General features: G+C 39.7%; 4 protein-coding genes across 5 annotated transcripts; 3 read left to right on the forward strand and 1 right to left on the reverse strand.

The window, feature by feature from the left end:
* Positions 1-197: 197 nt before the first annotated feature.
* LOC116246433 (uncharacterized) lies at positions 198-3,687 on the forward strand. Its single transcript, XM_031618306.2, has 3 exons — positions 198-508; positions 1,455-1,573; positions 3,390-3,687. The coding sequence occupies exons 1-3, from the start codon at positions 348-350 to the stop codon at positions 3,407-3,409; spliced, it is 300 nt and encodes a 99-aa protein (XP_031474166.1). The 5' UTR covers positions 198-347; the 3' UTR covers positions 3,410-3,687.
* Positions 3,688-7,668: 3,981 nt separating this feature from the next.
* LOC116246432 (CASP-like protein 4A3) lies at positions 7,669-10,157 on the forward strand. Its single transcript, XM_031618305.2, has 3 exons — positions 7,669-8,445; positions 9,476-9,608; positions 9,764-10,157. The coding sequence occupies exons 1-3, from the start codon at positions 7,802-7,804 to the stop codon at positions 9,950-9,952; spliced, it is 966 nt and encodes a 321-aa protein (XP_031474165.1). The 5' UTR covers positions 7,669-7,801; the 3' UTR covers positions 9,953-10,157.
* A 3,459-nt stretch (positions 10,158-13,616) lies between these two features.
* On the forward strand, positions 13,617-18,213 carry LOC116246312 (uncharacterized). Its single transcript, XM_031618135.2, has 5 exons — positions 13,617-13,767; positions 14,447-14,617; positions 14,711-14,833; positions 16,458-16,560; positions 17,688-18,213. The coding sequence occupies exons 2-5, from the start codon at positions 14,523-14,525 to the stop codon at positions 17,928-17,930; spliced, it is 564 nt and encodes a 187-aa protein (XP_031473995.1). The 5' UTR covers positions 13,617-13,767; positions 14,447-14,522; the 3' UTR covers positions 17,931-18,213.
* Positions 18,214-19,282: 1,069 nt separating this feature from the next.
* LOC116261587 (E3 ubiquitin-protein ligase SIS3) lies at positions 19,283-26,877 on the reverse strand. 2 transcript variants are annotated; one of them, XM_031640424.2, is made up of 10 exons: positions 26,270-26,877; positions 26,130-26,168; positions 25,062-25,128; positions 24,888-24,961; positions 24,086-24,224; positions 23,858-23,986; positions 21,871-21,936; positions 20,658-20,777; positions 20,382-20,495; positions 19,283-19,890 (listed from the first exon to the last, which is right to left on the reverse strand). In XM_031640424.2, exons 1-10 carry the CDS (start codon positions 26,296-26,298, stop codon positions 19,465-19,467), a joined length of 1,203 nt encoding a protein of 400 aa, XP_031496284.1. In that variant the 5' UTR covers positions 26,299-26,877; the 3' UTR covers positions 19,283-19,464. The 2 variants fall into 2 exon arrangements, with proteins under 2 accessions (XP_031496284.1, XP_031496292.1); XM_031640432.2 differs by having other exon boundaries at positions 23,894-23,986; positions 26,270-26,869.
* Positions 26,878-27,413: the final 536 nt, after the last annotated feature.

The raw sequence follows: 27,413 nt of genomic DNA on the forward strand, positions 1-27,413 counted from the left end.
CTGTCGGGCATAGGAACCACGGCTACTTCTCTTTTAAAATCCTTGCAGGTTATCGACAGGTTTGGGAGAAATTTCTTCCTGCTCACTCAAAATATACCATTTTTTAAATAATAAAAAATGCATTTATCTCAAAATTACAAATCTCAAACACTGGCCAATTTAGTTCGAAGGAAGGGTTTCAAACCTTCAATTTCAGACAATACTCGGACAAAACGTACTTGAGGGACGCCATGCCAACTGGGTTCGCTGTAGATCCGACCCAACCTTCTTAGAAAACCTCATTCAGGCTGCAGGAGGGTTTTAGAAAACAAGAAACCTATCTCTCTCTCGGGAAGAAGCAAAGGAAGATGGCAACTGGTGCCTGTGCCAGGAGAGTGGCGCGTTCTTCGGTTGGCAACACTTTCAGGTCATTCATGTTAGGGAAGACTAAAACTAGTGTGGGTGTGCCTTCTTCCGCTCCACCCACACTTCCGTTCTCTTCCCTCCCAAAGCGCTGTCATGTCTCAAGGCCTGATTTCTCTCTTTCTCTATCTATTTTACCATGTTGGTTGTGCAAGAGTGTTTTGCCAGCTGCCCATTTTTATTTTCTTCTTCATTTCTCTGTCATTTCTTCTGTTAATCCGTCGTGTATGGTGTTTGTTGATTGGCGTTATCCTTTTGGTTGTTTTATCGTTTTTGAATCCGAAAAGTCATGATTATCCTTGTTTTGTAGTATGCGCTGTGTGAAGTTAAATGTCTGTGCAAGATATTGATTCTCCGTGTTGTTCCATAGTTGATTCGCCTCATTTTCACCCTTTTTGCTGCTCGAGTTTCCCTTGTATTGCATATTTGAAGAATATTATTGGTAATTTTGTATAAAAGAAATGGGCCTAGAGGCTCATTGTTCTTGGACAGGTCTTCGTAGCGTCTCTTAAGTGATTCTCCAATGTGGTTGGGAGAAGTGTTTGAGACTTTGATTTTGCATGTGGCGATTAATCGTGACAGTGGCTAACTATTGTGGTAGTGGAATGGATGAAAGGGAACTCTTTCTTGTGAAGCTTCGGGTGTTGGCATCTTCATTTTGGCTCTTTAAATGTACGGTGGCTTACAGCGTACTGATTATACCACATTTTTGAGCTCCAAGGTTAGAAAAAAGAACCTGCGGGCGTTTTCCTGTTTTCTGGATGCTCCTTTCAGCTATAGCTCCCAATAACATGAAAATGGAGAGTAATAGTCTCATCCCTTGGGTGGTTATTCTTGGTTTTTCGATCAACCGTAGCATTGTTAGAACTGAGGATGGATTACCGCATCGCTTGGCTTGGTCAGAGAACCATGATTGTTATCTGTTTCAATTGGACGTTAATTTTGTGTGTTTACTTATTTAATATTTATTCCTGTTTCTTAGGGACTCTTGTTCACCTGTTCACACTTTATGACTACATTTCTGAACTTGTTATTGCTTTTGTTGTTCATAGGTTGCCTAGGATCTTGGGATCTGCTGAATCTTTGATGCCACTCCACAGCGTTACTGCATCTGCTTTGCTGACTTCAATGCTTTCTGATAAATCTCAAAACTGGGGGTGGCTATCAGAAGGTACCGTCCTTTTACTGTGATCCCCTTTCCTATTATTTTAGTTCATCGTTTGTTCATTCATGTTTGCAATTCCTGCTTGCTTTTTTTCTTGATGAATAATTCTTGAACTTCCTTTTCTATTTTACTTTTGTGCTTCTTTTTTTAATTTTCTTCTTAGCATACTCGTCCAACATTTTAAATTTAAATATTTTAAATCGCATTTCAGAATAGAAAGGTACAGAAACACCAACTCCCCTGCCCTATTCCAAGTCCTCGAAAGACAGCATCTTATAAGAATAATCCTGGACATGTTTCGGCCATGCCATTATCCTTTTTTGGTTTGAAATTTCTTCCTTAGTTTTCCATGTGAGAAAATATTGTTTCAAATTTTGTGCAAAATTTGCTTCAGAAGACGAAGTTCTAGGTGCTAGCAAATTTTTGTAACTGAATGCAGCTACATTCCCCCCTTGATTTGCAGTTGAGATAATATTCTCGCACGTCATTAATGACTGGATCTGATATTTCTCATAAGCAGGAACATCACGGTCTAATTTTAACCTCTTTCGGCCTTAAGTATTAGGTCTGCCTTTTCAAGAATACAAACTTTTTCAGCTTAGATTGAGGGGAACAGTTGAAATATTGTTAAATTAATCTTGTAAGATCCTAATTCCAAGAACTTGCACCATCACTTCACGGGTTTTACGTAAAGCACTAAACCACATGAATCTGGTGGATTGGGAGTCTACAGGACTTATGTTTTATTTTGATGGCAAACTCTGGTGAAAGCTTTTCCAAATCAAAAAATTGTATGATGGTTGAAAATGGAAAGTGCATGATTCTAGTCGATTTACTTGAAGCCCTAAAGAATTTGAATACAAGATGGTGCCTGTTGTATCATATGATGCATAATTACATGAAATAATACTATAAAAAATAGACAGATTATCTTACTGAATGTAACAGTTCTATGTCACCGATCATGAAATAGTGCATATGATTTGTCTCCTTTCTATGCTAAAGTTGATATTACTAAGTAGTTAAGTTTTTAAGCCCCATACTGCACATATCAGGTGGTGCACTAAAGGGACCCTCGTAATGCGAAAGGAACAGAGCAGTAGGGAGATACATCCGTAGGCAAGGGCAAGAAAGAGGTATGCATATGTATGTTCACTTCCTTAAACGTGGGCATAGAAGGAAGAGTTGAACCAATCCTAAAGGCAGTGATAGGGGAAAATCTATGTTTACTGCTTCGACTAGTCGTTTCTTGCACTGCTCAATGGTGAATGGGCTGCTTGAACTTAAACATCTTATTCTAAGCTTACACTCGGTAATCCCTAAAGCTTTTCCTTCCCCAGGGATTGCCTTAACTTTGACTCTCCGGTGAGATGTATGTACTATACTTTTTGTTTCAGTTAACTTATACAGACCCACATTACCATCATGTAGCCTTTGCTTTCACTTAGGAAACCTAGTTTTGGTGGTTTTATTGACATAACATGGATAGACAACTAGGCCCCCATTGAGGTGGTGCTTCACAAGCTACTTGGGGAATGCAGGTTTTTCTAATGTGCTGATTTGGGTTGTAGTTGCTTCATTTTCAAATTGCTGCAGAAACTGTGTCAAATTGTTTGCTGTTGCTAGTTTTCATGATTAAGTTGGGGATAGCCACGTACTTTAATTCATTTGCCATGATACATTGCATTTTTTGAGTTACATGAATTGGTTGTGTCATTGACATGTTTCGGTGCAGGAGTATATGATTAAGTTGTGGTTGTCTTTACAAAACTAAGTGCTGGGAGAATACTTATATAACATGGTATTGTACTTTGTGTTGCAGGTTTTGCTACACCGCTATAACAGGATGTGTGATGTGGAGGGAATGAGCTGAACAAGCGAATCTCGATTCCCGTTTTGGGTAATCGTTTTTATTTGTTGCAGTATAATTTTCTGGCTTCAGAATGAGCTGAACAAGCGAATGTCGATTCCCGTTTTGGGTAATCGTTTTTATTTGTTGCAGTATAATTTTCTGGCTTCAGAAACAATTATTTTGGGTACTCGCATTCAAAGGCCATTTCTAGAACATTGATGTTTGCTTCCTTTCTGTTGAGAAATCTAGGAAAGAATATTCCTGAGTACATCTTTTTGCTTGTCAGCTTTGCCATTCTAGCTCATGGACTCTTAAAAAATTCGCCACCCCCAAGTCGGACACGACTCCAGTGCAGCAAACGAGATTTTGCATTTTTTTTTGTTGGGGTGTGTTAAATCTCATATAATATATATGTGTGTGTGTATTGTGCGTGCGCGTGCGTGTGCTGCATGCACACCAATGTTTCCTTTTTTGGGGAAAACGCCGCATATCTGCCCCAACACTGGCATCTGTGTGACCATAGCTCCTGGTAGATGTGAAAATAATCAGGGTTGCTACCAATATGGATGATGAAACTTGTCATAAGAAACTCTCTCCCTCTGCCGGAGGGATGTCTGGAAGAAAAATTCAAAAAAAGTTAGAAGCGGAAAAAGAAGCATGGGGCTCATAGGTGAACCAAATAGCAACATTATATATATATATATATATATATATATACAAGGCTCCATTTCAAAAAGTTAGATAAAAGTTTGGAGGGTAGCAGTTCCTTCTCCCCAACGCAGTCCTAATTTCGAACATCGATCTTCTGGCAGTCACCACCAACCACCTTGTCATTTGTTCATACATGTTTTACCATACCTTATTCTCATCCTCTCCGTCTAAATCTTCATGTTTGCTATCCGGTGCTTCTGTCTAGTAAAAACTTTCTGAGGCCACAAGTCTAGGACGTGGGTGAATGATGACACCTTTAAGAAGGTATTGGGTAGGTGAGATGCACGTTGCGTGTCAAATGAGTAGTCATAGTTTCATACTTATGGGTCCCTCTCCCTGTGTAAGCTTAAGCTTGGTGCACCCGTTGGTCCATGGAGCACTTGTTGAAATTGTTTTTGGTCCTGCTGGCAGAAGAGGGGGCCATAGTTGTCGGACAGATTGTCCACCGGCTTCAAACAATTCTATGAGCCACTTCAATACAGCCTGTTAGCTATCACTGCCATTTGCAGGCATATATGCACTCGATCCTTTATAGGGATGCCCTCCTTATTAAGCAAACAATTTTTTTTCATTTGTATCTTCTTATTTTAATGTAAAGTCCACGAGCTAATAGATCCTTTTTCGCCTTTGTAAAAAGAATAAGATAGTTGATGAGTAAAACCTCGTAAACTATTCATTTAGAAAAAAAGAACCTTCTTTCTTTGCTGTAAATTTCTTGCTGAGTGAAAATGATCAAAAGCTCAACGTGGGGGTGAGACTGATGCAGCAAGCTTATGTTGGCAATGAGAACTGAATTGATCTATTACGGGGGTGTTCAAGCTCTGCTCATTTTCGGACTCGGCGGAACCAAAGTCCCGCCTATGATGTGTTGAAGATGGACTGAGCTCAAGCAAGCTTGTTGTTGGTCGGGTTGAAGTGGACTTCATTTTAAACACAGAGTTTGTCCTCTCCCTTTCCACTTTTCTAGTACTATGTGATGGATAATATGTAGCATACAACACAGGAATTGAAAAATCCTAGTGCAAAAATGTGTTTGGAAAGACAGTCGAAAGTGAGAAGAAGGGCTTCAGTGGCATGTGATTTTCTTGTTAAAGGTATCCTTTTGCAGATAAAAGTGAGCCGGCTTCCTTGTCATTGTGGCCCTGTATGAATAAAGCATACAAGTATTGCTTGTGGGTGTGGACCAAAATGATGTTAAACTTCTTCCCTTTGCCAAAGCAAAGAATAAAGAATGTAAAAACTTCTGGCTTGGGCATGTCCAAGGCTTCAGAATATAGTGCTCCGGTACAGATCATGGTATCTTCGTGGAGATCCCACTTTGATTTTCTTTCTAATTTTCTTCTTTTTAACTATTGCTTTTCTACCCTTTTGCTTGCTTTCTTTTTTTTAAATTGGTGGCTTCTGTTTTGAGTAGGTCCTCCTGTATCGTATCTGCCGGCTGTTTGAATTAATATTGTATTGTGCCGATTGGTTTAATATATAATTTTTTAATTTAAACGCAAGTGTTAAGAAGGTCTTAACATAAAACTAATTTTTATGCAAATGACAAATAAAGATTTTAAAACAACTTCTTATTGAACTTTTTTTTTAATTGTAGAAAGGGTTAATTTTCTTTTATTTTTAGTGCAAGTATGAAGTCACTTACGAGAAAAAAAAAGAAAATTCTTGTTTATGTTGCCATGTATACCCCCTTCCATGGCCCGAGCCTTTACTTTAGGATGTCTCCAGGTCCTCATTGTTCAGCACCAATGAACATTCTCACCTTCCTCACTAAGGAATCCACTCCTTTTTATTCGAGCACAGACATCAAGGAGCTACTGAAGGATGTTTGTCTAAAAAGGGACCACCAATAAATCTTGCTCATGCAAAAACTCTGGAAAACCATATATTGATCATACTTCCAGATTGGGTTCATGTTGTTTTCTTCTTCATGATATATATATATATATACGGATTTTGCGTTTTGATATTGGAAATGCTTGGGCATCTCAGTAGTAAAATCTTTAACAATACCAATAAACAAGAAAACAATAATTGCTGATGCTTTGTATACGTGGATCTAATGTAATTTTGTAACTAATGTTACGTGGGGCTTGGCCAATTTATAGTTATCGCTGTCGTCATTTACTTTCGTCCCAATTGCTTGACCCTGCTTTGTGATTGCTACTTCTCTCTACCTTATCGACAGCTGGGGGTCGGTTGCTTCCTTCGCTCAAGAATTATATGGTCGTCAATGTAGTGATGTTTGGAGTAACACGGCGTCGACAAGAAGAAGAGTGGTCCGCCCCGGCGGCTGTGTCCGTGACCATCGGCCCAATTCAGTTTTAAATAAAAAGTTTAATATATATATATATATATATATATTAGGTCGAATCAGCCCGAGATTGTCGAGCCAAAGGCCATTTTCTGACCTGAATCTAGCCCGATGCCCACTCTTAAGTCTAAGGATATTCATGTTTTATGGACCACACGTTAACCCATTCTCAATAGACGTACTAAAAAATAAAATGGAACTAAATATGTCAAAAGTATCATAGATTATTTAAGACAGCTGAATTGCATTTTGTAAGGGAAAAGAAATCTGATTAGTAATCGGATCCATGTTGGGTTTAAATAATTTTTTCGACTGGATGTAGGAGTGTTAATCTATCAAGTCAAGCTCATGGTAAAAGTGACAGCCCAAAACCGGGTTTTAGAGCGCAGGGTTTGAAGTGTGTTTGAATACCATGAAAAGGAAGTTTAGCGAAAACCTAGTTTTCATTGAGTTTAGTTCCCATAACAGGAGTAAATATTAAATAACTTATGTTTTAGGTGTGTTATCTAAGCACAAAAACCATCTTATTTAAATTCATTAAGAAACTTGGTTTTTACATAATCAATTTTTCCTACAAAAGGCCTCGAAGCAGCTCTGAACCCTAAAAACAAAGAGAGAAACGGGGAGGTTCCGACTCTTTAGACATCGCACACAAAATCAAGTTTTCACAAAATTGGGTTTTAAATCTATGATCTAAATGACCCTAAAATAAAGTTCTCTAAATTTTGGAAACCCTCGCCACAATGGAGTTCAATTTGTTCAAAGGTTTAAAGCCGTAATCAACTCCAATTATGCTAAATCCGTGAGCTCATTATATTAGTTATAAATTTAAAAACATGCACATCATATTTCTGATTTTCCCAATAGAAGCCTCACCTTTGGTGTTAATTGCCAAGGACCAGTCTTCAGTTAAATGATAATGCCTTGGAAGATGTAAAAGTTTATGCTCTCCAGCGTTGTCTTTTTATGTGAAATCCTATTCTTTATACTTTCTGTGAGAAGGAGAAGGCATATTTAAAGGGCGACTTGCTTCTTATGCCATTTTATTTTGTGGTCGCTGATGAAAGACCATAACAAATAATATGCTTAAGCACCGTATTATTTTTCTTATTAAATAAAAATTATATCATGCCATATATATATATACACGAGAATATCCGACAACCAGTAAATTTTAATTTATATATATATATATATATATATATATATATAGACGTGGTTTACTAGTAAAGGAGAAGCAAAATGGCATATAGGCAAACTCACACGATCACTCAAACTAGAGAGGGACAGGGAAGGAGACCTTTACAATGAAGAAAGAATAGAACAAGGGTGGAAGGAGGCCGCGACGTCGCCATCCATGGACGCTGGCATGGCCGTCGGCGGAGGAGCAGCGTCTCCATGGAGAGGAAACGAAGAAGTGGATGAGCAAAGAGAGAAACCGACGGTGCCGCTCTCCCCTAAGCCGTCGCCACCCTCCTCCCATCGTCCACACCTCTCCGATCCCACCAACCTTGTTCGTTACTCTGCCACCACCGTCACCGGAGGAGGAGGAGGAGGCAGCGCTTCTCCCTGGAGAAGCAAGGAAGGGGCAGGGGAGAAGTCGACACTGCCCGTCGCTCCTTCCCCGCCTTCCTCGTATTCCAGCACCGCAAACACGTCCGCGATCGCGGTGAAAGGAGCGTCGCCTGTCGGGGGGTTCGCGGCGGTCAAGCCGGAGCAGGCGGAGACGCGTTTCTCGGCAGTAAGCGCGCCGGTGGTATCGAGGTTGGAAGCAGGAGGAGGAGGTGGAGGCGGCCGGGCGAGCGGGAGACCAGGAGAGGGGACGACGAGAGGTGTGTCGCCGCTAACGGCGCGGTGGAGGCAGGAGAGGCTGTTGGGGAGGGCGGAGTTGGGGTTGAGGGTCTGCGCTTTCCTCTTCTCCCTCATCTCCTTCTCTGTCATGGCCTCCGACAAGACGCAGGGCTGGAGCGGCGACTCCTACTACAGATACGGAGAGTACAGGTTCAACTCTCCCTCTTTGATCATTTTTTTTCTTCTTCCCTTTAAAAATTCTGTTATTTTTGGGATGCTAAACTGAGTCATAATAACAATCCGATTAATATTAATAATTAGTTGGTAATTGAGTTTCAGTTTTGATCTGATTTGGGTACCATATGGGGATGTGTTATTGAACTTTCGGATCCGAATCTGAACCATTTACCGCTTTGCAGATGTCCCTTTTGGACATAAGTTCTGAAAAGTGTTGCTTGATGCATGCCCTCGCTTTAAACTTTAAAACTAAAATGAACAGAGCTCAATTTGCTTTTAGTAATTAAAAGTTCATATTTTATTTATAGGGTAAAATAAATTCCATCTAGTTGGGGCTTCTCGAATCTCAAGATGTCATCTTAGATGCAGTGTCCAGGATACTTTGTCCTATCTTCCACACACCCTCATGTCTAGGGCACCTCATCCTCACTCTCAAAAAAAAAAATGTCCTTATGCATGTTTTCACTGGACCCTGTCAGTGATCTCACTGTTGAAAGGGAGAGGACAAGAGGAGTACGCGATCACAACTGTGAACTAACTTGTTATATCGAATTTAAATCGAGCTTCTTGGAGCTCAACATAGAAGGAAGCCCACCTTTAGAATTGCTCAATATTCAATTGAGAATAGCAAATCAGATCAACACAAGAAAGATAAGAGTAAAGATTAGGAAAGATGGGCATGAGCATTTCGAGTGGGCTCTTCCCTGGAAGATGAGATAAGTCAGTGGGCTCTTCGATCCATTACTGCATCTTATCTTCTTGCAGGCCTTGTCCTCAATAATTTGGATATTGATTTTAACTAAAGAAACAATCCAACTGTGTGTTCAGTTCAAATGAAACAATAAGTATGACCTGAGAGCACACAGATGGTAATCCATTATCTTAATCGAATGGAGTACGTTCAGTTCCTTTTCCACCAACTGGGACCTGTGTTTTAGAAGGTAGAGCGCACCTCTGGGCTGTCACTGATCTTCACTCACTCTCAAGTAGCGGATGGCTGCAGGTACGTGGTGGGGGTGAATGTCATCGTGTTTGTGTACTCTGGGGTCCAGATCATGGCGTACGTTTACCGCTTTTCTGCCGGAAATCTCGCCCTCCGACGTTTCACCATCTGCCTCGGCTTCGCCGCCGACCAGGCAAGCTCCTTTCCGACTCTCTTTCCGTGGCTAAAAAAGATAGATTGCTGAGAAATAACCACTTATGTATTCATCACTTATTTAAAGTTGGTTTCTTTTTTATTGGATCATGTGCTCGAGTCTTTTGGAATGAACAGTATTCGTTGCTGATGCAGATTCTGGCGTATTTGTTGATGTCGGCATCGTCTTCGGCAGCATCCCTTACAGAGGATACGCAGGCTCTGTGGGGGAAGGATCCCTTCACCAACAAGGCCGGCGGTTCAGTAGCCATCTCCTTCTTCGCATTCACAGCACTCGCACTGAGCGCCTTGACCTCTGGCTACCATATGTACAACTGTTTGTGATCATTTCTGCTTGTATATTAGTTTCTTTCAAAAAGTTCACACATATGAATAAGAGAGAGAGAGAAAGAGAGACCCTTTGTTGGGTAGTCAAGGATACTAAAAGAGCCTACGAATTTTGGCTTTATGTTGCCATAAATCTTCAACTGATTATTCTATGTAAATAGAGAAAGCAGTGTTTTGATACTGTGGCAAACTCTCTCTCTCTCTCTCTCTTTCTCTTGCATATATGTATATGCATCTAAATTAAACCATCAACTTTGCTATGAAACTCAATCTGAAGAAGTTGAAGCCTTGGACATGACTCGGCCAGTTAACATGCAAGCTGCCAATTTGGTGAATTGGCAAAAAACATTTAAAAAATAATTTTAAAAATAAATGAAAAATGTATAAATAATTAACTAATATAAAATAATAAATATATTAAAACCTCGAACTGATTCAAATTGAATCGATCTGCAACCTATTCTATCCGAATCCGCGAAGTTCAGGCAAAATGACCCCATTCTGATATTTTATCCTAGCCCAAGTCTGATGTGGGCGTTCAAAAAGGAAAGCTTGCGAAACATCATCAGAATTGATAATACGGTTTCAAAATTCATGTTGAGAATAGAGAATTTTTTGCTATAAATTTCTGAGAAACTACATATATGCGCAGAAATTAGATTGCTTGCAGCAACCAAACAAGTTTCCAGCAATCGATTTGTGTAGGTTTTACCTGAATCGAGTTAGGATTTTAGGTGTGATTTGAGTTCTGCTAGTGTATGCATCAGATAGATTAAACCAATTTTGGCTCTCTTCATGATTGAGTCTCAGGTGGGGGTGATTTAAGCGTATCCCACACCCAAGAGAAACTTTCTTTCATCTTATTCGCAGTTACCTTATTATGTCTAAGAGTTAAGGCCAAAGAGAAACAGGGCTTTTATGCATGCTGCATCAAGCTAAGAGACCAAGCACGTCAATGGGTGTTGCTTAAACTTGATATAAATGCAAATCACAGACACGGATGGATGATATTTTCTTGTCTATGGATGTTATTTAAATGCCCCCTAAGTGATGGAAGGGGTTAAGGTAGAAGAAGACAAAGTGACAGCCATGGGGGTTGAAGGCAAAGTGGCAGCCATTGGAAATTGACAGTAGGCTAAGGGGCGTTTGAATGCCAGGGACAAACATCCATGGATAGAGATCCATAGAGTTTTTTTTCCATGAATGAAAATCCATGAACAAAAATCCGTGGACCAAAAAGTTCTCCGGTGTGTGATTTGCACTGGTATGTAAGTGCGGTAATCTGTTTAATATAACATGGCTAAAAATTTTAAGTTGGCAGTTGAGAAGAGGAGTTGTCAACGGTAGCTGCGGAGCTAATCGAAGATTTCGATCCTTGATGTAAACTAGAAAACCCATGGAACCATTACTTCAATAATTTTGAGGCCCAACTCTTCTTCATTATATCAAATCTTGGTCTTTCAGACCACAATGCAACAATTTAGAATCTAAAAAAACCAACTACAAAAGAATCTCCATTTAGAGTTATGGTAGAGTTGGTTCCCTTTGAACTTCCAGGTTATCAAATTTTACGAATCCCCATTCAGTTCTGTTACTCTGTAGGTGGCACTGAAAATAGAAATTTCTCATTATTGAACTGAACCGGAACACACATTTTTTTGGTTCGTCCGGTGCTAACCACTTGCAGGCACTTTGGTTATTGGCTTTCTGGCATCTTCTTCAGGCCTTTCAAGTAGGCCCCGATGAACCAGCATTCAGAATCAAAACAAGAGATTAGTTGAAATTGAGTGTGCGTCTGAAGATGATAGTGCCTTTGTGTAAAAAACAACCAGGATCATCTGTCAAAAATCAGAGTATCACAAGCCTCAGCCACAATCTGATCCTGGGGCACCACCACAGTCTCTTTGGCCACCAAAGGGTTCGAGGAGCACATTCCCGATTAGCAGCCAGTCGCTGCGTGCCAAGGTGGTAGTCGGACCGGCGATGCAGCCTCGTGGCCGTCCTCGCCAGTTAAGAACTCGGATGGCGCCCTTCCTCCAACCACCATGATTAGAGGAGGTCGAAGAAGAGGGAAGGGCGGCTGCCGTTCCTGCTCCCTCTCTCTTTTCCGGCACGTGGGTAGGAGGCGATCTGCCCTCCCCCTGCCTTTCCACTCCACACGCAGAGGAACAAGGGTCGGGTTTCTAGCGGCTGCAGTTTCGGCTCCGTCCCTCTCATCCTCCATCCTCTGAGAAGGTGATGCTGCAACTGACCCCTTTTGAGACTATTGCACAGAATTGATTCTTTCCCCATTGCCAATTCCAGCCTTCATCTTCTTCTTCGATTTCGCCGGAACCCCATGTGAATCAGATGAACTCACCCTAAAGTCCTAAACGAGCGTTGACGGTGGGAGGGCAATAGCAGTTGCTGCAGGTGAAGATGAGACAAGTTGCTTGCTCTAACGGTAATATTTTTTTGTGCGCCGATAAATATGGACCGGTTGAGGTCTGACATTTTATGCGGACAAACATCCGCGATTCTACTCTCCCGAGCAGATCAAACCGTAGAGCGATATACGATAAACAATCTGTTCGGTTTGGAAGTCGCCTAATGTCGTTGTATTTGTCATTTTCAATCTTGTTGAAATCATTAGCATAAGCAGATCAGATTTCTGCGATTGAAGCTAATCCAACTAAACTTGCTTATAAAATACATGGCGCTGCTTCTGTCTTGCAGAATACCTAAGTAGCTGAACAAGGATTAGATACGCTGATGCCAAGTCGTGCTTAGAGACTGAACAAGGATTAGATACGCTGATGCCAAGTCGTGCTTAGAGACTGAACAAGGATTAGATACGCTGATGCCAAGACGTGCTTAGACTGTACACGTCGATTAGCTCCTGTTTAGACTGGATTAGCCTACAGATTACAGGTCTCTCACATATCGGGTCACCAAGAACGTACAAGCCAGAACATCGGCGAGGTGAAGAAACCGAGCTCAAGAGTGGCGGCACATCCCATTTATATGTTTCTCAAGGATCACCGCTAGTCTAAGGAACTAACTTAGAATGAGAATCCAAAATGTGTCTTCAAAATCATGGGTCTGCAAGCTTGCATGGATAAAACCCAGACAAGAAAACAACAATTATAGAAACAAACTGCAACAGCATTGAATGGCATGCCCACATATTCGATCAGATTGAGAAAAAGCACAGCAGACAGATGATGGAGCACAAGGTTCAGCAAAGAGCGAGGGAGGTGGACCTTTTCATGGTTGTGCAGCAACAGGAGAAGCGTCATCGAAAATTCAGTCGCACCATCTTTTTCCTACTTTTGTTTGAAGACCACAGTTCAACAAATCGACAAGAAGAAGAAGAAATGGTGTTGAGAGCCCCATGAGGCCACACCTTTTAGCGCTATACTCCACGAGAGTCCAAACCTGCGAAACCAAGAGACGAAGAAGAGAAATAAGAACAGGAGGAAGAAGCCTCTTCTTGAGAGAGAGGACAATCCAGCGGACTCAGGTAACCTGGGGGAAGTCGCCGGAGAAGTTGCAATGGTTTTCCACGAGAGCCGGGGTCGAAGTTGCAATGGCTTTCCAGGACAAGTTGTCGCAAACATTTTGTTTGAGACAATAATAGACAAACGTGTCTACTGGATCTACGGGTCGGATCGGCAGGTTCACAACGGCCCCCACTATTCTTTGTCGTCGGGCCCCTCTCGCGCTCTCGCTTTCTTCCCCTCCCTTCCCGTTGCGAAACCCAGGTTCGTGGCACCCGCCGGCTGCTGCACCAGCCGCTAACCGTGTAATTGGCTATCGAGAGCGCGTCAGAGGTGAGTGACCCAAGTCGATTTTCACTGAAAGCAGATGTTTACAGCTTCCGGGCTCTGCTTCTCCTCGCTGATGCCTGTTTAATGTGTAATTATGTATGGAAGCGAGGTGAAACTGAGAATTGGATATTAGACATATTTTTGGGGTTTCTTGTGGTGGAAGCGCCTAAATTTCTCTCTGCTTCCGCAAAATCGTAATGTTCTTTTGAAATGTTAATGCATCTGAGGTTGTCTTGTTTATTTTACACCCACCTACAGATGGGGAAGTATCTGGGCGGATTACAATTGAAGCAATGACAAGGAAAACTTGGATGCAATGGTTGAAGCTAGATTTTTGTTTGTTTAATAATCTGTGATTGAAAAATATTGCTTCAACACATCTTGAGATAAGTTTGAAATGTCCGACGGCTTAGCTCGTGTGTTCCGATTGAGTTACAGGTCAAGACATTGTCTGCCATCACTTGCCTTCCTTGATTTTCAAAGGCATTTTTCCCAGTGGACATATTTTCCTTGTTCCCGTTTAGTCTATTAAGTGCAATTTAAATGTACTCTCTTGTGATTGTTTCGATGTGGATCTTTAGTGTGCGTTCTTACTGGTATTTAGCATGAAAGATTGATAACTAGGGTGTGTTTGGTTTTTTTTTCAGTTATGATGTTTTCTTGGGTTTTGTCTTTAATGCAGGAGCACTGATATCCAGTGTGTCAGGATCTGTGAATCATTCCAACTATTTTGGATTACCTTCTTGACTTTATTCAAGATGTCGTTCATGAGAGGCGACCTGCTTACAAAGACAAGAAAACTCGTGAAGGGACTCGCAATAGCTGAACCTGTCTGGCTTAAAGCCATGGAACAGTACGTTTTTCTTCTGCATTACCAAACATTGGGTGTATTGCAATTCGAAATTCATGATTGCGGTTTTTGTTTCCTGGGAATTGATTTATACAGGGCACCGCCTGTCACTTTCCCTCGAACTGATGCAAAAATTGAGAAGATTACGCTTCCTGAGGATGTATACGTCAAGAAGTTTTTCAAGAAGCATCCTGATTCTAAATATGAGGATGCTATTAGGTTAGTTTTCTCCCTTTTTACAGTTAGAATATTATGTTCATCTATATTTTTTGGAGATTGTGGGAATGGGCTGGTTGGAAAGGTGAGGAAAGCCAAAACTGATTCTATACTTGAACAACATGATACTGATCTTTCTCCAAAGTTCAATATTAATTTTCCTAGGAACATGATGGTGAAGTGTACTTATCTATCAAACATACTTTATCCTGAATGAATATTCTCACTCAGAGGGCTTAATGCAATAAAACAACGTGTATGTATGATACAAAATGAAAATAATCACAAATCAGTATATGCACTTCTGGAATATAAAAGATGAAATAAGCCTCGCACAACCAAAACAAACAGTCTAATCTTATATGCTTAGTAACCATCATCTTCCAATAAAAAGTTTTGTTTCCTAACTTGTGTGCAACATAATGAAATGTTTTCCCATTTGCATAGTGATTCTAATCATGAGTAGGATACACACTCTCTCTCGCATTCATGAACTGAGACCATAATCGATGTTGCTTTTGCTAGTCTAAATTTCTATTGACGTAGATATTGTTAGCAATGCATGAACAAGAACCTGCAACTCCTTATATGTAATATTTGATCAAAATATGTTTTTTCTTGTGCATTCTAGCACTTAAGCCAATATGCACTACACTGACCCCCAATAAATCACTTTATATATATAGATATAACCACTGTTCTTCAGACTAAGTACATCTGCTAGCTTTAGAGAATGTATACTTCTTTGATTGTTTTGCCTTATTAACTTGTAGCCAAAAATCAATCTTCCTAAAGAATGAACATGCTTCAATTAATCCTCAAGGCTCAGATTTTAGCTTTTGAGAATGTATTATTCTTTAATGATTTTGTCTTATCAACTTATAGCCGAAAACCTTTAATCTTTCTAAAGTTCATACTCCAACTAATCCGCAAGCTCAGACCTTACTGTTGGACAGATGATTATGTGTTCCACGTTAAGCACATGCTAGTAGACGTAGCTTTATTGCACAGCCACTTGCACACATAACACAGATGGCATGCTCTGTGATCCTAGTTTATGTTGGTAACAATGTTGCTGGGTTTGATTTCTGATTCGGATGCTAGTCTTGCTGCATTTTCAACTGATTTTAACTATTATTTGAATCAATGAATCCATAGTCAATTCATATATATCATCTCTATTTTTTTCAATTGACATGTTATTAAGTTTGATTTGCCACTTATGTGTGCTGCTTAAGGAGGACCTCCTGGGAAAAGATCTGATATGAACCTAATCAAATTAAAATACTGTCAAATTGAACTCTTGGTCCAATAATGGTTTGGTTAATATATCTTAGGAATGAAGTTAAGTTCGGTCCAGAAAGGATGCCCATCCTGTCTGATCCATGAGCATCATCTATCTACTCTTTTGTGATGCCTCTTCTGACTAGTTCAAACTTGAAAGACTTATGGTTTCGCATCTGGTTTCTCCATCTTCTATGAGGCTTAACTTCTTGTTTTTTCCGTCAATAGAAATCCCCTTCTTTAAATGGGATTTTTGTCTTGCTGTTTTCTTATTTAGAGTCAAACTCTCTGATACTTTATCCAGTTTGGTTCTTCCTTACATTAGCGTTTAAAAGCTCTGTAGGTTTAATGGTTTCGATCCTCCACCTGCACGGGTTTTTGGCTGGCGTGTGCTCGAGTTAAAAGAACAAGGAGTTGGTGAAGAGGAAGCAATGGCAGTCGCTGATGTATGTGACTCTTTTCCAAGTATTAAGTATTTCCTTCTAAGATGGTTCAGCTGTTTTTTGGTCTTTTCAAGTATGCAATTGCCTTATTTTGTTTGAGGACTTTCCATTCATTTAACCATGAAGTTGATTAAGCATATAATTACAAAGGTCTAACTATGTGAAAAGTATTTTTGAGAGTTATCTGTTGCATGGCATGCATCTATTTGGTAACCAATCATTGAACTATTTTGATCCAACAAGCTGATTAGTAAAAGAGACATGTGATTTCATTTATGAGAAGCAATCAATATTGTTCATGAAGGATTTACATGAAAATCTCCATATAATTCAGACGGGTATTTATTTATAAGGCATTACCAAAGCCTGTGCTGGGCTTCAAATTTGTGTATTCTCTACATAATGCTCTCTCTCTCTCTCTCTCTCTCTCTCTCAATATTTGTTATAGGCTATTGCTATGTCGTTGGACCTCCAGTACTATTTATTTGATTCTGCAGTAGCTCGATGCAAAAAGGATTCCAAAAAATAATTTAATAGGTTTAGTTCCAGGTTGATACAAATTGTAGATTTTTTGTTGGTACTGAATATAACCTGGCATGTTTCCATCCCTATCATCAACTGCTAAAACAGAGTGTTACTGAAGTTTTGAGTCAGCGGGCAGTCCTTTTATACTGAATATACTTTGCTGCGTGATCACCCTACAGTATTCCTGTGAACTCTAAAATTTGACAAACCATGTAATAATCTTGTGGATGATTTTCTGCACACGTTATAAGCCAACCAAATCATGGACCCCAGATATTTTTAGTTTTAATTATTTGGATGCTTGTAATTTGTAAAGCTTATCAAATCAGGTAAGGAAAATGCATTAACCACTGAACCATGACACTCCTCAAGCATAACACTTTGACATTGATCCAAATTGTCTTTAACATTTCAATAACAGTTTCATCAACTGTTTCTGACCTTCTCTTTCCGTTTTGAGCCCCAACGGTAAAAAAAAAATTCCATGTTTGATGAAACTGTAAAAATTTTGAAAATTTGAATTACATTTCTTGTGCTACAGTAAAATTCCAGCCTATCAAACGCTACCTTAGTGTTAGTCTGAGGCACTTTCCTGTTGCTCACAGATGGAATACCGTGCTGAGAAGAAAGCAAAGAAGAAGGCCTACGTCAGACTGAAGCAACTTGCACGCCTTCAAGGGAAGAAACCTCCTCCAAATCCATATCCCAGTGCTGTCAAGGAAATCCAAGCAGAGGAAATGAAGTATGTCCGTGATCGTTTTACCAACCCGAAGATTCTTGACATTGTGAAGAAGATGAAGGAAGAGAAAGCTGCGAACATGGCTGAAAGGCGGCAGGGTGGCTGGTAGCAGGATATATGCAAATTAGCTGGACATGATACGAAGGTTTTTGCCATTTTTTGGCTGCACTAGATTGTGTTTCACCCCTCTTCTCGAAGTTTTAGATGTCGGATTCGGATTCAATTTTTGCCTTTAAAAGTCGGATAACAGTGTTCTCGTGAAGATGGAAGCTCTTTGTGTCTAGAAAATCAATACTTTTCTATAAGGTTCACCCATAAGAACCCCAGATCATATTTTGTACGATCGACTGCGGTTTTATGTGCTGATAAATCTAAGATAGTTGATTTTGGAATTAGCTGTATCCTTTATGATAATTAATTTATTGGGATTCAAAGGTAAATGAAGAAAAGTATACAAATCTAACTCTTAACGGCTGAATTTGAGTTCCGATGCAAATTCACGGGGAGGAAACTTTTAAATACAATTTGAATTGTATTATTAAATATTAAATATAACATTCAAAATTTACGAATATTGAATATAAGGTAAACCGAATCTGAATATGACCAGATGTCTTTTTAAATCTGAATCTGATCCAAGCTTTTAGTGAGATGTCATATATATATATATATATTGAAGCAATATTCGATTACATATCTGGTCTCGATCCAATTGAATGCACCTGCCCACGGATGAAATTCGACGAAAGCTTTTGTCGGATGTCTTATCGTCCGCCCTTATCTCTCTGGGTTTTGTTGCTTACCGTGGATTTAATGCTGAAATTTAGAATTGTGCACAATCAATTGTAAATGATTTTTCAAAGAAATATATATATCGCCCATTTTCATTGGCCGCATAGTGAATCTGGATGATGCAACTCAAGGCTTTTAGTTCTTGGATTGCATCTATTGATCTAACGCGTAGGAATATGCTGTCAGAAAAGGAAAACATTTTGTTCAGGGATCAAGTTGATCTGCTGAATCAAAGCCCCCCCAAAGCAAACATGGCTTTTGAAAAGAAAAAATTCAGCCTTCGGAGGCCTGTAACTTGGTAGAAGTGATTTGTCAACGTCACAAGCTACTGGAATATAAAAGAAAAGAGAAAACTTCATTTTGTGGAACCTTCAGTTAATAATTTTTTTTTTTTAAAAAAAAAAGAGAATGGCAGCGACAACTTATTTTTCAATATCATTACATTGTCACTATCTTTGCTAATAACTTTGGGTTTTCAGGTTAGCAAAAAGTGTACTCTAAGCAATTATTTACCAATTATTCTAAAAAAATATAACCCCTCTTCGAAAAATTATACTGGCATATGAATGATATGAACCTTAACTCAATAACCTGATTTTACAAACTGTTCAGACTCCGCTTGAGTCAAAACTGAAGCAAATGCACGCTAACTCACAAATCTCCTAGCCATTAGAGAGACCGTATTCTTTTATTTCCTACAAAGTCACGGATGCAAAGATTACAAGAGCATTGTTTGCACCGGAAGGAATATCAGACCACCAAAATGGTCAAAACAAAAAATGAGAGAGAGAGAGGGAGAGAGAGCGCAAGCCTTTACAGGCTCAAAAAAGCAGAAAAGAGACCTGCATATATCAGAAACGAGATGGAGGAGATTGATCAGCAGACAGACGCATATCTGGAGTGGTGGTGGCTGATGATCCTTGATTATGACCACCGCTGCCAACCGCATCTGGCTCCCCTCCACCACCTGTAATGACCCCAATCTCTATATCCCCATTGAGACCACCATTCTCTGTGCGAGCAGCAGGAGGAAGCACACCATGCAAGCCCAGTACGTTGCTAATTTGCGACGCAGATGTTGCAAGCCCATAACGTGCACTTCCATTGATCACAGTGCTCCCAGAAGGTCGACCAGAATCAGCACGAATGTTGTTCAATGCACTTAGATCAAGATTGGGGAATACAGAGCAACGACACCGTGGGCATTTCACATTCAGGCGAAGCCACTGATCAATGCACTCCATATGAAAGTTGTGAGCACAGGGTAGTCCACGAACCTGCATTTTACATCCAAATAATTCAAACAGAACATCTCTTTAAACAGGAAAAAACAACTCGGTGCACAAATACAAGACTATGGGCACCAGCATTTTATATTTTTCTTCTGAAAGTGAATACATGTTGATCTATGAGCAACCAGTAGCCAAACCATATTCAATGCAGAACCCAACAGCTTATGCGATTACATGCATCAAGGTTCTCGAATAAAAGGGAGAACCACCATAACTCGTTCGTTTGCTGCTTTTTTAATTTATTTTGCTCCTGTTCGTAGAAAATCCTGTAGGTCATTAAAATATCCTCTTTCTCGCTTACCTTTTTTTTTTCAGCTTATTTTGTCTTTGTAAGTTGAAGATCCTGTAAACCATTGCAATAATCTTTCCAACGAAAATGAAAAAAAAAAAGGTGGATATGCCATGGATATCCGTTCAGAGCATTTATAAGAAGTGTAGAATCAGTAGATAACTATCACAAGTACATTAGATTCTACCTCATTACCAACACGAAACTCTTCAAGGCAGATTGGGCACTCGCTGCAATCTGTGGGGACAGCCTTCAGCCGGAACTTGGGGAGTTCTTGAATAAGTGCTTCCACAGCTTCTCTCTGTCCAAAATAATTCTTGTTATAATTGGCGCAATCAATGCTTGTATCAACAATTTATAATCAAAGTTTGTATCAACAATTATTAGTATAGAATCGGCAAAAATGTTCATCAGGAAAAAGGTCTTAGAGCCATTGAACATCAATAAACCAACTATTGAAAACCTGTGTTGTGCTCAAATACAATCCAGGATGGTAGGCAGCTGCATCTTGACCCATTCCTCTCAATTCCTGGCCAGCAGCCTCAAATGCCCACTCGGGAACGCGGATCATATCTACCAACACCTGAGATGAGATGACAGAGAGACAACAGTGAATATGGGGGACTGACTCCAGAGAGCAATAACCAGTTTCGGTGTCGAGGTAAATCATTTCAAAGAAAATTATGGAGAGAACAAGAATGTAATGTCTGCAATAAATCCTCGCGAAGAGATATCCTCTAAGAGCCTTTTTAATCATGTTTTCAAATTTTATTTCTTATTTTTAGTTAATAAGAACTGAACAGCCTAAATCAGCAGAACCAGACAAATTCGCAAACTGTGTTCAGTTCCTGTGCTGCTATGGTAAAAGCCCAAAACGAAGTGCCTCAGCCAATACAGGCCCATATGCATTGATACTGACAATATTACTTTCAAGTGCACACTACCAAGGAATCGGCCTTGAGTTTTACAAAAGCATACAACAAAAAAGAAAATATAAATTCTACATCCAAATTGCATTCAGGTTGCGCTTGCTTCTCAGCTATGATATCAAAGCAAACCTATGAAGCTTTACCATTGTTCCTTTTTCTCCTGGAGCTCTTTCAGTTCTGAAGGAAATGAAAGTCTACCACATAATTGTCACAGAAAACGCGTTTTTTTCGAAAAAAAAAAAACAAAAAAACATGATAAATTAAATGGCCGTTCAAAATTTTAAAAAAAAACGTGTTTTTTTTTTAAAAATGTTCAAAACGAAGAAAACACGTTTTTTCACATTTTTCACGTTTTTTTCACGTTCTTTTCAAATTTTTTTCACTTTTTTCACTTTTTCAGTTTTTTTAATGCCAAACAGTTTTTTTTTTCATTTTCTATTTTTTATTTGTTGCAAATCTCCTTATCTTTTGATGTTTGTGTTATTACTTTCTCACTTATTTTATTCTTTCCCCATTTTTAGTTTTTTAAAATTTTTAAAAATTTACCGTATTTTTGCTTTTTTTTCAAACTCGCGGTATTATACCCAAGAAAAACCTCACCGTTTAAAACTCCGAGATGTTATTTGTGACTATTAACTCGTGACGTTTAAACTCAATCATAGTAGAACATTTCATGAATTTATGAGGTGTACAATGTGCAGCACCAAAGTGATCTTACAACAATATGTATAACACAGTAGAACTTACACCATATTCTGAAATTGGAATCCCCTGTTGGGCACGTTGTAGATGAGCTTGCCTTCGTTTCAGCCACTACAAAGAAAACTTATAATTAGAGTGGTAAAAAATGATAGCTTGTACACAGATTTCTCAATGAGCATTTGCAGTTTGAGTAGGGATGTTCAATGAGTGGAGCCAACTTGGGCTCGACTCGAACTCGCTCGTATAAGCTCCACTCGAGCTCGACTCGTTTACTAAACGAGTCGAGTTCGAGTTTAAATTAAAATCCGAGTAATAAAATGAGCCAAGTTCAAGTTTTAAGAGCTCGACTCGTTTAAACTCGACTTGGCTCGCATACGCTTCATTTTCATTTCTCGTGTTCTCTTTTTTTTCATTTTTTATTTCTCCTTCCCTCCCGCTCTCTCTCTCACTCTCCTTCTTTTTCTTCTTCCCTCCTTTTCTTGTGCTGCAACTGCACCTCCTCTCTCCCTCTTGCTTTCTCTCATGGGCTGCAACGGCATGTTGGAGGACAGAAGGAGGCACTTCCCTCTCACTCTCTCTCACATCTGTCTCTTTCTATCTCTCCTCCTCCTTCTCTTCTCTCTCTCTTGTTGAGGGTTTCTACAATCCTTGACCAGGTTGAGGGTTCCAGAAACCCATTTCAGCATAGGAACCCTCGACCAGGTCGAGTGCCCGCCTGCACAGCACAATGCTGTGATATGTAATCTATTCCTCCACTGAGAAACCATGGTTTCTTTTTGGTCTTGTGATGTTTAGGGAGAAGGTGAGCATTCCTGCGACGAAAGCTTTCATAACGCTGGAAGGGTTAGGTGCGGATGTGACGATGGTGCAATGGGGAGACATAGTTCAAACGCTAGGACCAAATGGGCACCCCCTTGGGACCTTCAACTCTGCAACTTTTGCTGTCAACTCCGCTTACTTCATGGCCAGAAACATGTATATTACGACTCACAAACACATACATTTTTAGCTTAGTTGATGATTTTTTTTTTATAACAAGAAGATGATGATTACTCGCTGACGAGCTTAAACGAGTCAAGCTCGAGCTCGCACTCGATTAACCATGTCGAGCTCGAGCTCGAGCTCGCCTCGTAAAGCTCGAGTCGAGCTCAACTCGAGCAATATGTGAGTTTGAGCTGGTTAAGCTCGGGCTCGACTCCCTCATTGAACATTCCTAAGTTTGAGGGAACCAAATTTTCAGCATGAACCACTAGGATCACTAAACTATTCTGCTAAACAAAAAGTGACATGGTCAACTTGTGTGAATTTTTTTAGTGATTTAATAAAACAACAAGAAACAAATTATATTAGAAAAGAAATGGAAGATTAACCAAGAAATGAATCACAAGAAGTCAAGAAAAGGATAGAAAAAGGGGGGAGGGTGGGGTACTCAACTCCCTCATTGAACATTCCTAAGTTTGAGAAAACCAAATTTTCAGTACGACCCACTAGGATCACTAAACCATTCTGCTGAACAAAAGGTGACATGATCAACTTGTGTGAATTTGTTAGTGATTTAATAAAACAACAATAAACAAATTATATTAGAAAAGAAATGGAAGGTTAACCAAGAAATGAATCACAAGAAGTCAAGAAAAGGAAGGAGTGGGGGGAGGACTGGGGAGGCTGGAGTGGGGTGGGGAATAGGGGGAGAGAGAGAGAAAAAAAGATGGGAACCTGGCTCAGAGGCACCTACACTTTTCATTCTTTTAGTGTTTTGAAACACAAATGAATGTGATCCTCTTACATTTTCGGAATTATTAAAAAGGGATCTTTTTTTTCTTGTGAAAGATCCAAAATAAAACTGAGTTAAACAAAAGTTTATGTATGTATGTGTGTGGGTGTCTGACACTTGGTACCATACAGCGCCTATGTAACATACTACATGGCTGAGACCCAAGTTATGTCATGGAGTTTAGTGAAGTTCACATAAATTTTCAAATGGGCAGTTTAACAACTATGTTATGTTATGACATAATTCTATAGAGAAAACCTTGTAGATAACCAAGCGAGAGAAATAGCTATAAACCTGCCCTGTAGACAGGCAAGCAATGCAGATGAGTCCACAATAGCTGAAAAGCAACCAGATAAGGAAACCCCACTTTTGGCCTTCTTCCGGTAGCTACAAGTATTTCAAATTAGAAATGAATATGAGTCAGAAAAAGAAAATCCAGAGAAAGGAAAAGAAAAAGAAGGCAAAAAAGGAAGAACTCAGACTTACACAACTTCTCGCCCTAGAGAACCACAAACTACCAATTAGAGTCCACACCCACAGAAAAGGGTAAAGAAGTAAGGACAGAATTGACAATACAATGATCCTTCCACAGAACCGTGCATATCTTTGCTGCCAACCTAAATCCCTGAAAATGCATTAAGTAATGAAAATAAATGGCATATAAACAATCAACTACTTGCAGCTACTTGATCAAAATACTGGTGGAAAGTACAAAACCTCTTGCTAGAAATTATGAAAAAACTCCAACACAGAAACAATGCACATTTATCTGTGCACTTAATATGAACGCAAACTCAGCATCTACACACACACACACACATATGTGTGTGTGTCTGTTGCAGTCTCGTCACCTTTTTGCATACAGCAACCATATGGCAGACATTTAACAATCGCCTTTGGAGTAAAAAACAAGTGGAAATTCACTGTACATAATTTAGATGGCATGCACATTAGAAAGTGGTCACCTATTAGTCCATACGCCTTGTCAAATCCCCTCAGTATGGAAGCTTGATAGAAACATAAATCAGCTTCCTATTTCCTATACAATTGGAATACAAACAGAGAGGCAGATTCTTCTCTTAGGAAAAACATAAAAAGGCCATTAATATCCAAACTAGAAGTTAAATATCTCATACAACTCATCCAAGTAATTTCTGTGTTTCAGAATTGAGGCGATCAAACCTTGTTCATTTTTTGAAAAATCAGGGGCAATCGTAAAACCTGATATGACCTTAAGGATATAACCTTCGGTTAACTTGCAATAAGATCTCAGGAAGAAGATACTTACAAACCCATTCCAGCAGCCAGGCCATTGTCGACGAACATCAATACCCGAAAAACAAAAACAGCAGTGTAGTCAACCTTGCAGAAGATTGTAAACATAATTCAGCTACACGTAAAGGGTATATTTTAAAGCACAAGAAGTGTAAATGAATATCACAGAAGAAAATTTAAAGGTTACCACTATCCAAATGTGCAAGGGGTACATGCACAGATCATACCGCCTCCAGTTTATGGAAACAATGATCCTAGAATTGGTCAAAGAATATACACACATAAATGTTCAAAGGTGGCAACATAGGCAAAACTACTGTATTTATCACAGAAGACACACGCTATGCACATGATAATGCATGAAATCAATTAAGTTGTGGCTTGCAGGGCAGCAGATGAAATATGTGAAATATCTGAACTAAGTATTGGAATCCCTCAACCGAATCTTAGTCTGGACTAAACTGCCATATAATGTGATTCTGAGATCTCAACACCTTGTGTTTGGAGGGAACTCCAAGAGCAGAATCATGGTTGAAAAAACAGAGAATTGCAAAGTGAGAAAAATATTTGGGTCGACACTAAGTCCACCCTTAAGCAATGTCGTCCAGCCATGCACTAACTCATCGCCTAGGATGCTGGTCAACTGAACCAATCACTGCCAAGAATGTATCCAAAGATTTAAAGAACACCAACTAAATCTCAGTGTGGATATGGTCAAGATATCATCATGTCATGCCGACTTGTAAGCCACTCCATTTTTTTCCACTCATGTCATAGGTGAAAGCTCCTCCGACCAAAGGTCACTCAATTCTTTTTCTTGCTTCATATTAACACAACCGATCAGCAGTACACCATGCAATATCGAGGAGACTTTGATCACCACCACTCATAATTAAAGAACACAAAACTGGTGCCAAATTCAACTTCAGAACTACTTTGTCCAATTTCCCAACCGAGCGCCTTCGTAACCCTCTAAACGATCTTAATATAAGAATGTCAAAGCTAACTCATACGGAGTGCACACAGACAGTATCTCAATACCCAATAACCGCAGCTAATGCCACTACATGAAATACAACAAATTGAGATGACCAACTTCATAGATTCAGAAAGAACACAAACAGACAGACCATATGCGCTCTTTGCAAAAGCCACAAACCCATAGAAAGCAATAACTCCTTAAGATCCTACTCAACACACCCTAAAAGCAAAAAGAAAAGGGAGACAAAATAACAGAGAGAGTGGGGAAGGATACGCGCTTGTCGCGAGCATCGACAAGAAGAATCCATCATACCTATCCAAAAAAAAAAAAAAAACAAGAGAAAAGTTAGTATAAAACAAAATAAAAATACCACAAAAAAGCGGAGGAAAGAAGTGGTTTAGAGGAGTTCATACCACTTGAAGTCAACCCCTCTGATTGCCATTCTAGCTACAAAACCCTAGCTCCCTGAACAGACGACCATAGATTCCCGACCTCCCCAAGGGATTCAACCCAAGAACGGACCGCTTCTTAGTACTTCCTCCAAGTTCGTACCCCCAATCACGGCGGAAGAGAAAATTCAGCCATCAGGATACCCCGAAAGGAAACAAAATGGAGATAACCAAGAACGCCACCGTGACGGCAACAGGGTGATGACTCGAAAATGGGAAATTCAGACCTCCCAACCGGAAGCAATCAGGACCCGAAAATGGGGAAGGAGAGCATCGGCGGTGCTAAAGGCCAAAGCCGGGAAGGCGAGAGAGAGAGGAAAGGCGGGGACTGGGAGACGAAGTTTTCCGTTGCTGAGTCCAGCGTGGCGCTGGTGTCCCTGCATCTATATAGATATCTAAATTAAATAAAGTTAAATGTAAACAATGCATACGTATTTATTGCTTCAATTTCAATAAAAAACTAATGCTAAGGATCCCCTTCACTGAATTTCTTGATTTTAATCAATTCTTTTTCACAGTGAACAAGAAAGAATATGCTGCCAAGAAGGGTATTGCCAACAAGAAAGGGCGTTGATCAAGTGGAAGGATGTTTAAAACTGACTATCTTGGGGTTCATCTTTCTGGAACATATAAAAGAAACAGAAACTTTTTATTTGTAACATAAAGATATTTGAGATACTACTACACAGTTTGCTACCTATTAAAGGTCTTAAAAGGTAAACATTTAACTTTAAATATATCTTAATCGCATCTAAAGCTTTTGGACCTTTGACTCTACCGTACAAGGGGGGAAGTGGGAACCTTTTGTTTAGCAACACTCCCCACTTCTCTCTCTGAATTTCTTGCCTGGTGCAACGATCCTTTGAATCTTATGATTTCGTCTTTTTAGTGTTTGCGGGCGGAGATCTTTTTGTTTTGGCTTTTTATAGAATGGCGACCGCCTTTATAATTGGTTCTGCAAAATAATGCTCGCCTCTTTGTTAACTCACTTGGAAAAGGGCCTTGGAATTCATAAGCGCGCAGCAGCCCCAACATCAGTGGTTAAAACAATGTAAATTGTCAGACTTTCATCCACCCAAATGGTAATAACATGAGAAGAAATATTCTT

Source organism: Nymphaea colorata, chromosome 1 (assembly GCF_008831285.2).
Source record: "Nymphaea colorata isolate Beijing-Zhang1983 chromosome 1, ASM883128v2, whole genome shotgun sequence".
Classification (NCBI taxonomy): Eukaryota; Viridiplantae; Streptophyta; class Magnoliopsida; order Nymphaeales; family Nymphaeaceae; genus Nymphaea; species Nymphaea colorata.

Coding starts and splice junctions, on each gene's coding strand:
- LOC116246433 (XM_031618306.2), top strand. CDS start 348: ATGGCAACTGGTGCCTGTGCCAGGAGAGTGGCGCGTTCTTCGGTTGGC. Junction 509..1,454: donor AAGCGCTGTCATGTCTCAAG/GCCTGATTTCTC, acceptor TGTTGTTCATAG/GTTGCCTAGGATCTTGGGAT. Junction 1,574..3,389: donor CTGGGGGTGGCTATCAGAAG/GTACCGTCCTTT, acceptor TTTGTGTTGCAG/GTTTTGCTACACCGCTATAA.
- LOC116246432 (XM_031618305.2), top strand. CDS start 7,802: ATGGACGCTGGCATGGCCGTCGGCGGAGGAGCAGCGTCTCCATGGAGA. Junction 8,446..9,475: donor TACAGATACGGAGAGTACAG/GTTCAACTCTCC, acceptor GGATGGCTGCAG/GTACGTGGTGGGGGTGAATG. Junction 9,609..9,763: donor TCGGCTTCGCCGCCGACCAG/GCAAGCTCCTTT, acceptor TTGCTGATGCAG/ATTCTGGCGTATTTGTTGAT.
- LOC116246312 (XM_031618135.2), top strand. CDS start 14,523: ATGTCGTTCATGAGAGGCGACCTGCTTACAAAGACAAGAAAACTCGTG. Junction 14,618..14,710: donor TGGCTTAAAGCCATGGAACA/GTACGTTTTTCT, acceptor TGATTTATACAG/GGCACCGCCTGTCACTTTCC. Junction 16,561..17,687: donor AAGCAATGGCAGTCGCTGAT/GTATGTGACTCT, acceptor TGTTGCTCACAG/ATGGAATACCGTGCTGAGAA.
- LOC116261587 (XM_031640424.2), bottom strand. CDS start 26,298: ATGGCAATCAGAGGGGTTGACTTCAAGTG. Junction 20,778..21,870: donor TTCCAATTTCAGAATATGGT/GTAAGTTCTACT, acceptor ATCTCATCTCAG/GTGTTGGTAGATATGATCCG. Junction 19,891..20,381: donor AGTTTCGTGTTGGTAATGAG/GTAGAATCTAAT, acceptor TGTAAAATGCAG/GTTCGTGGACTACCCTGTGC.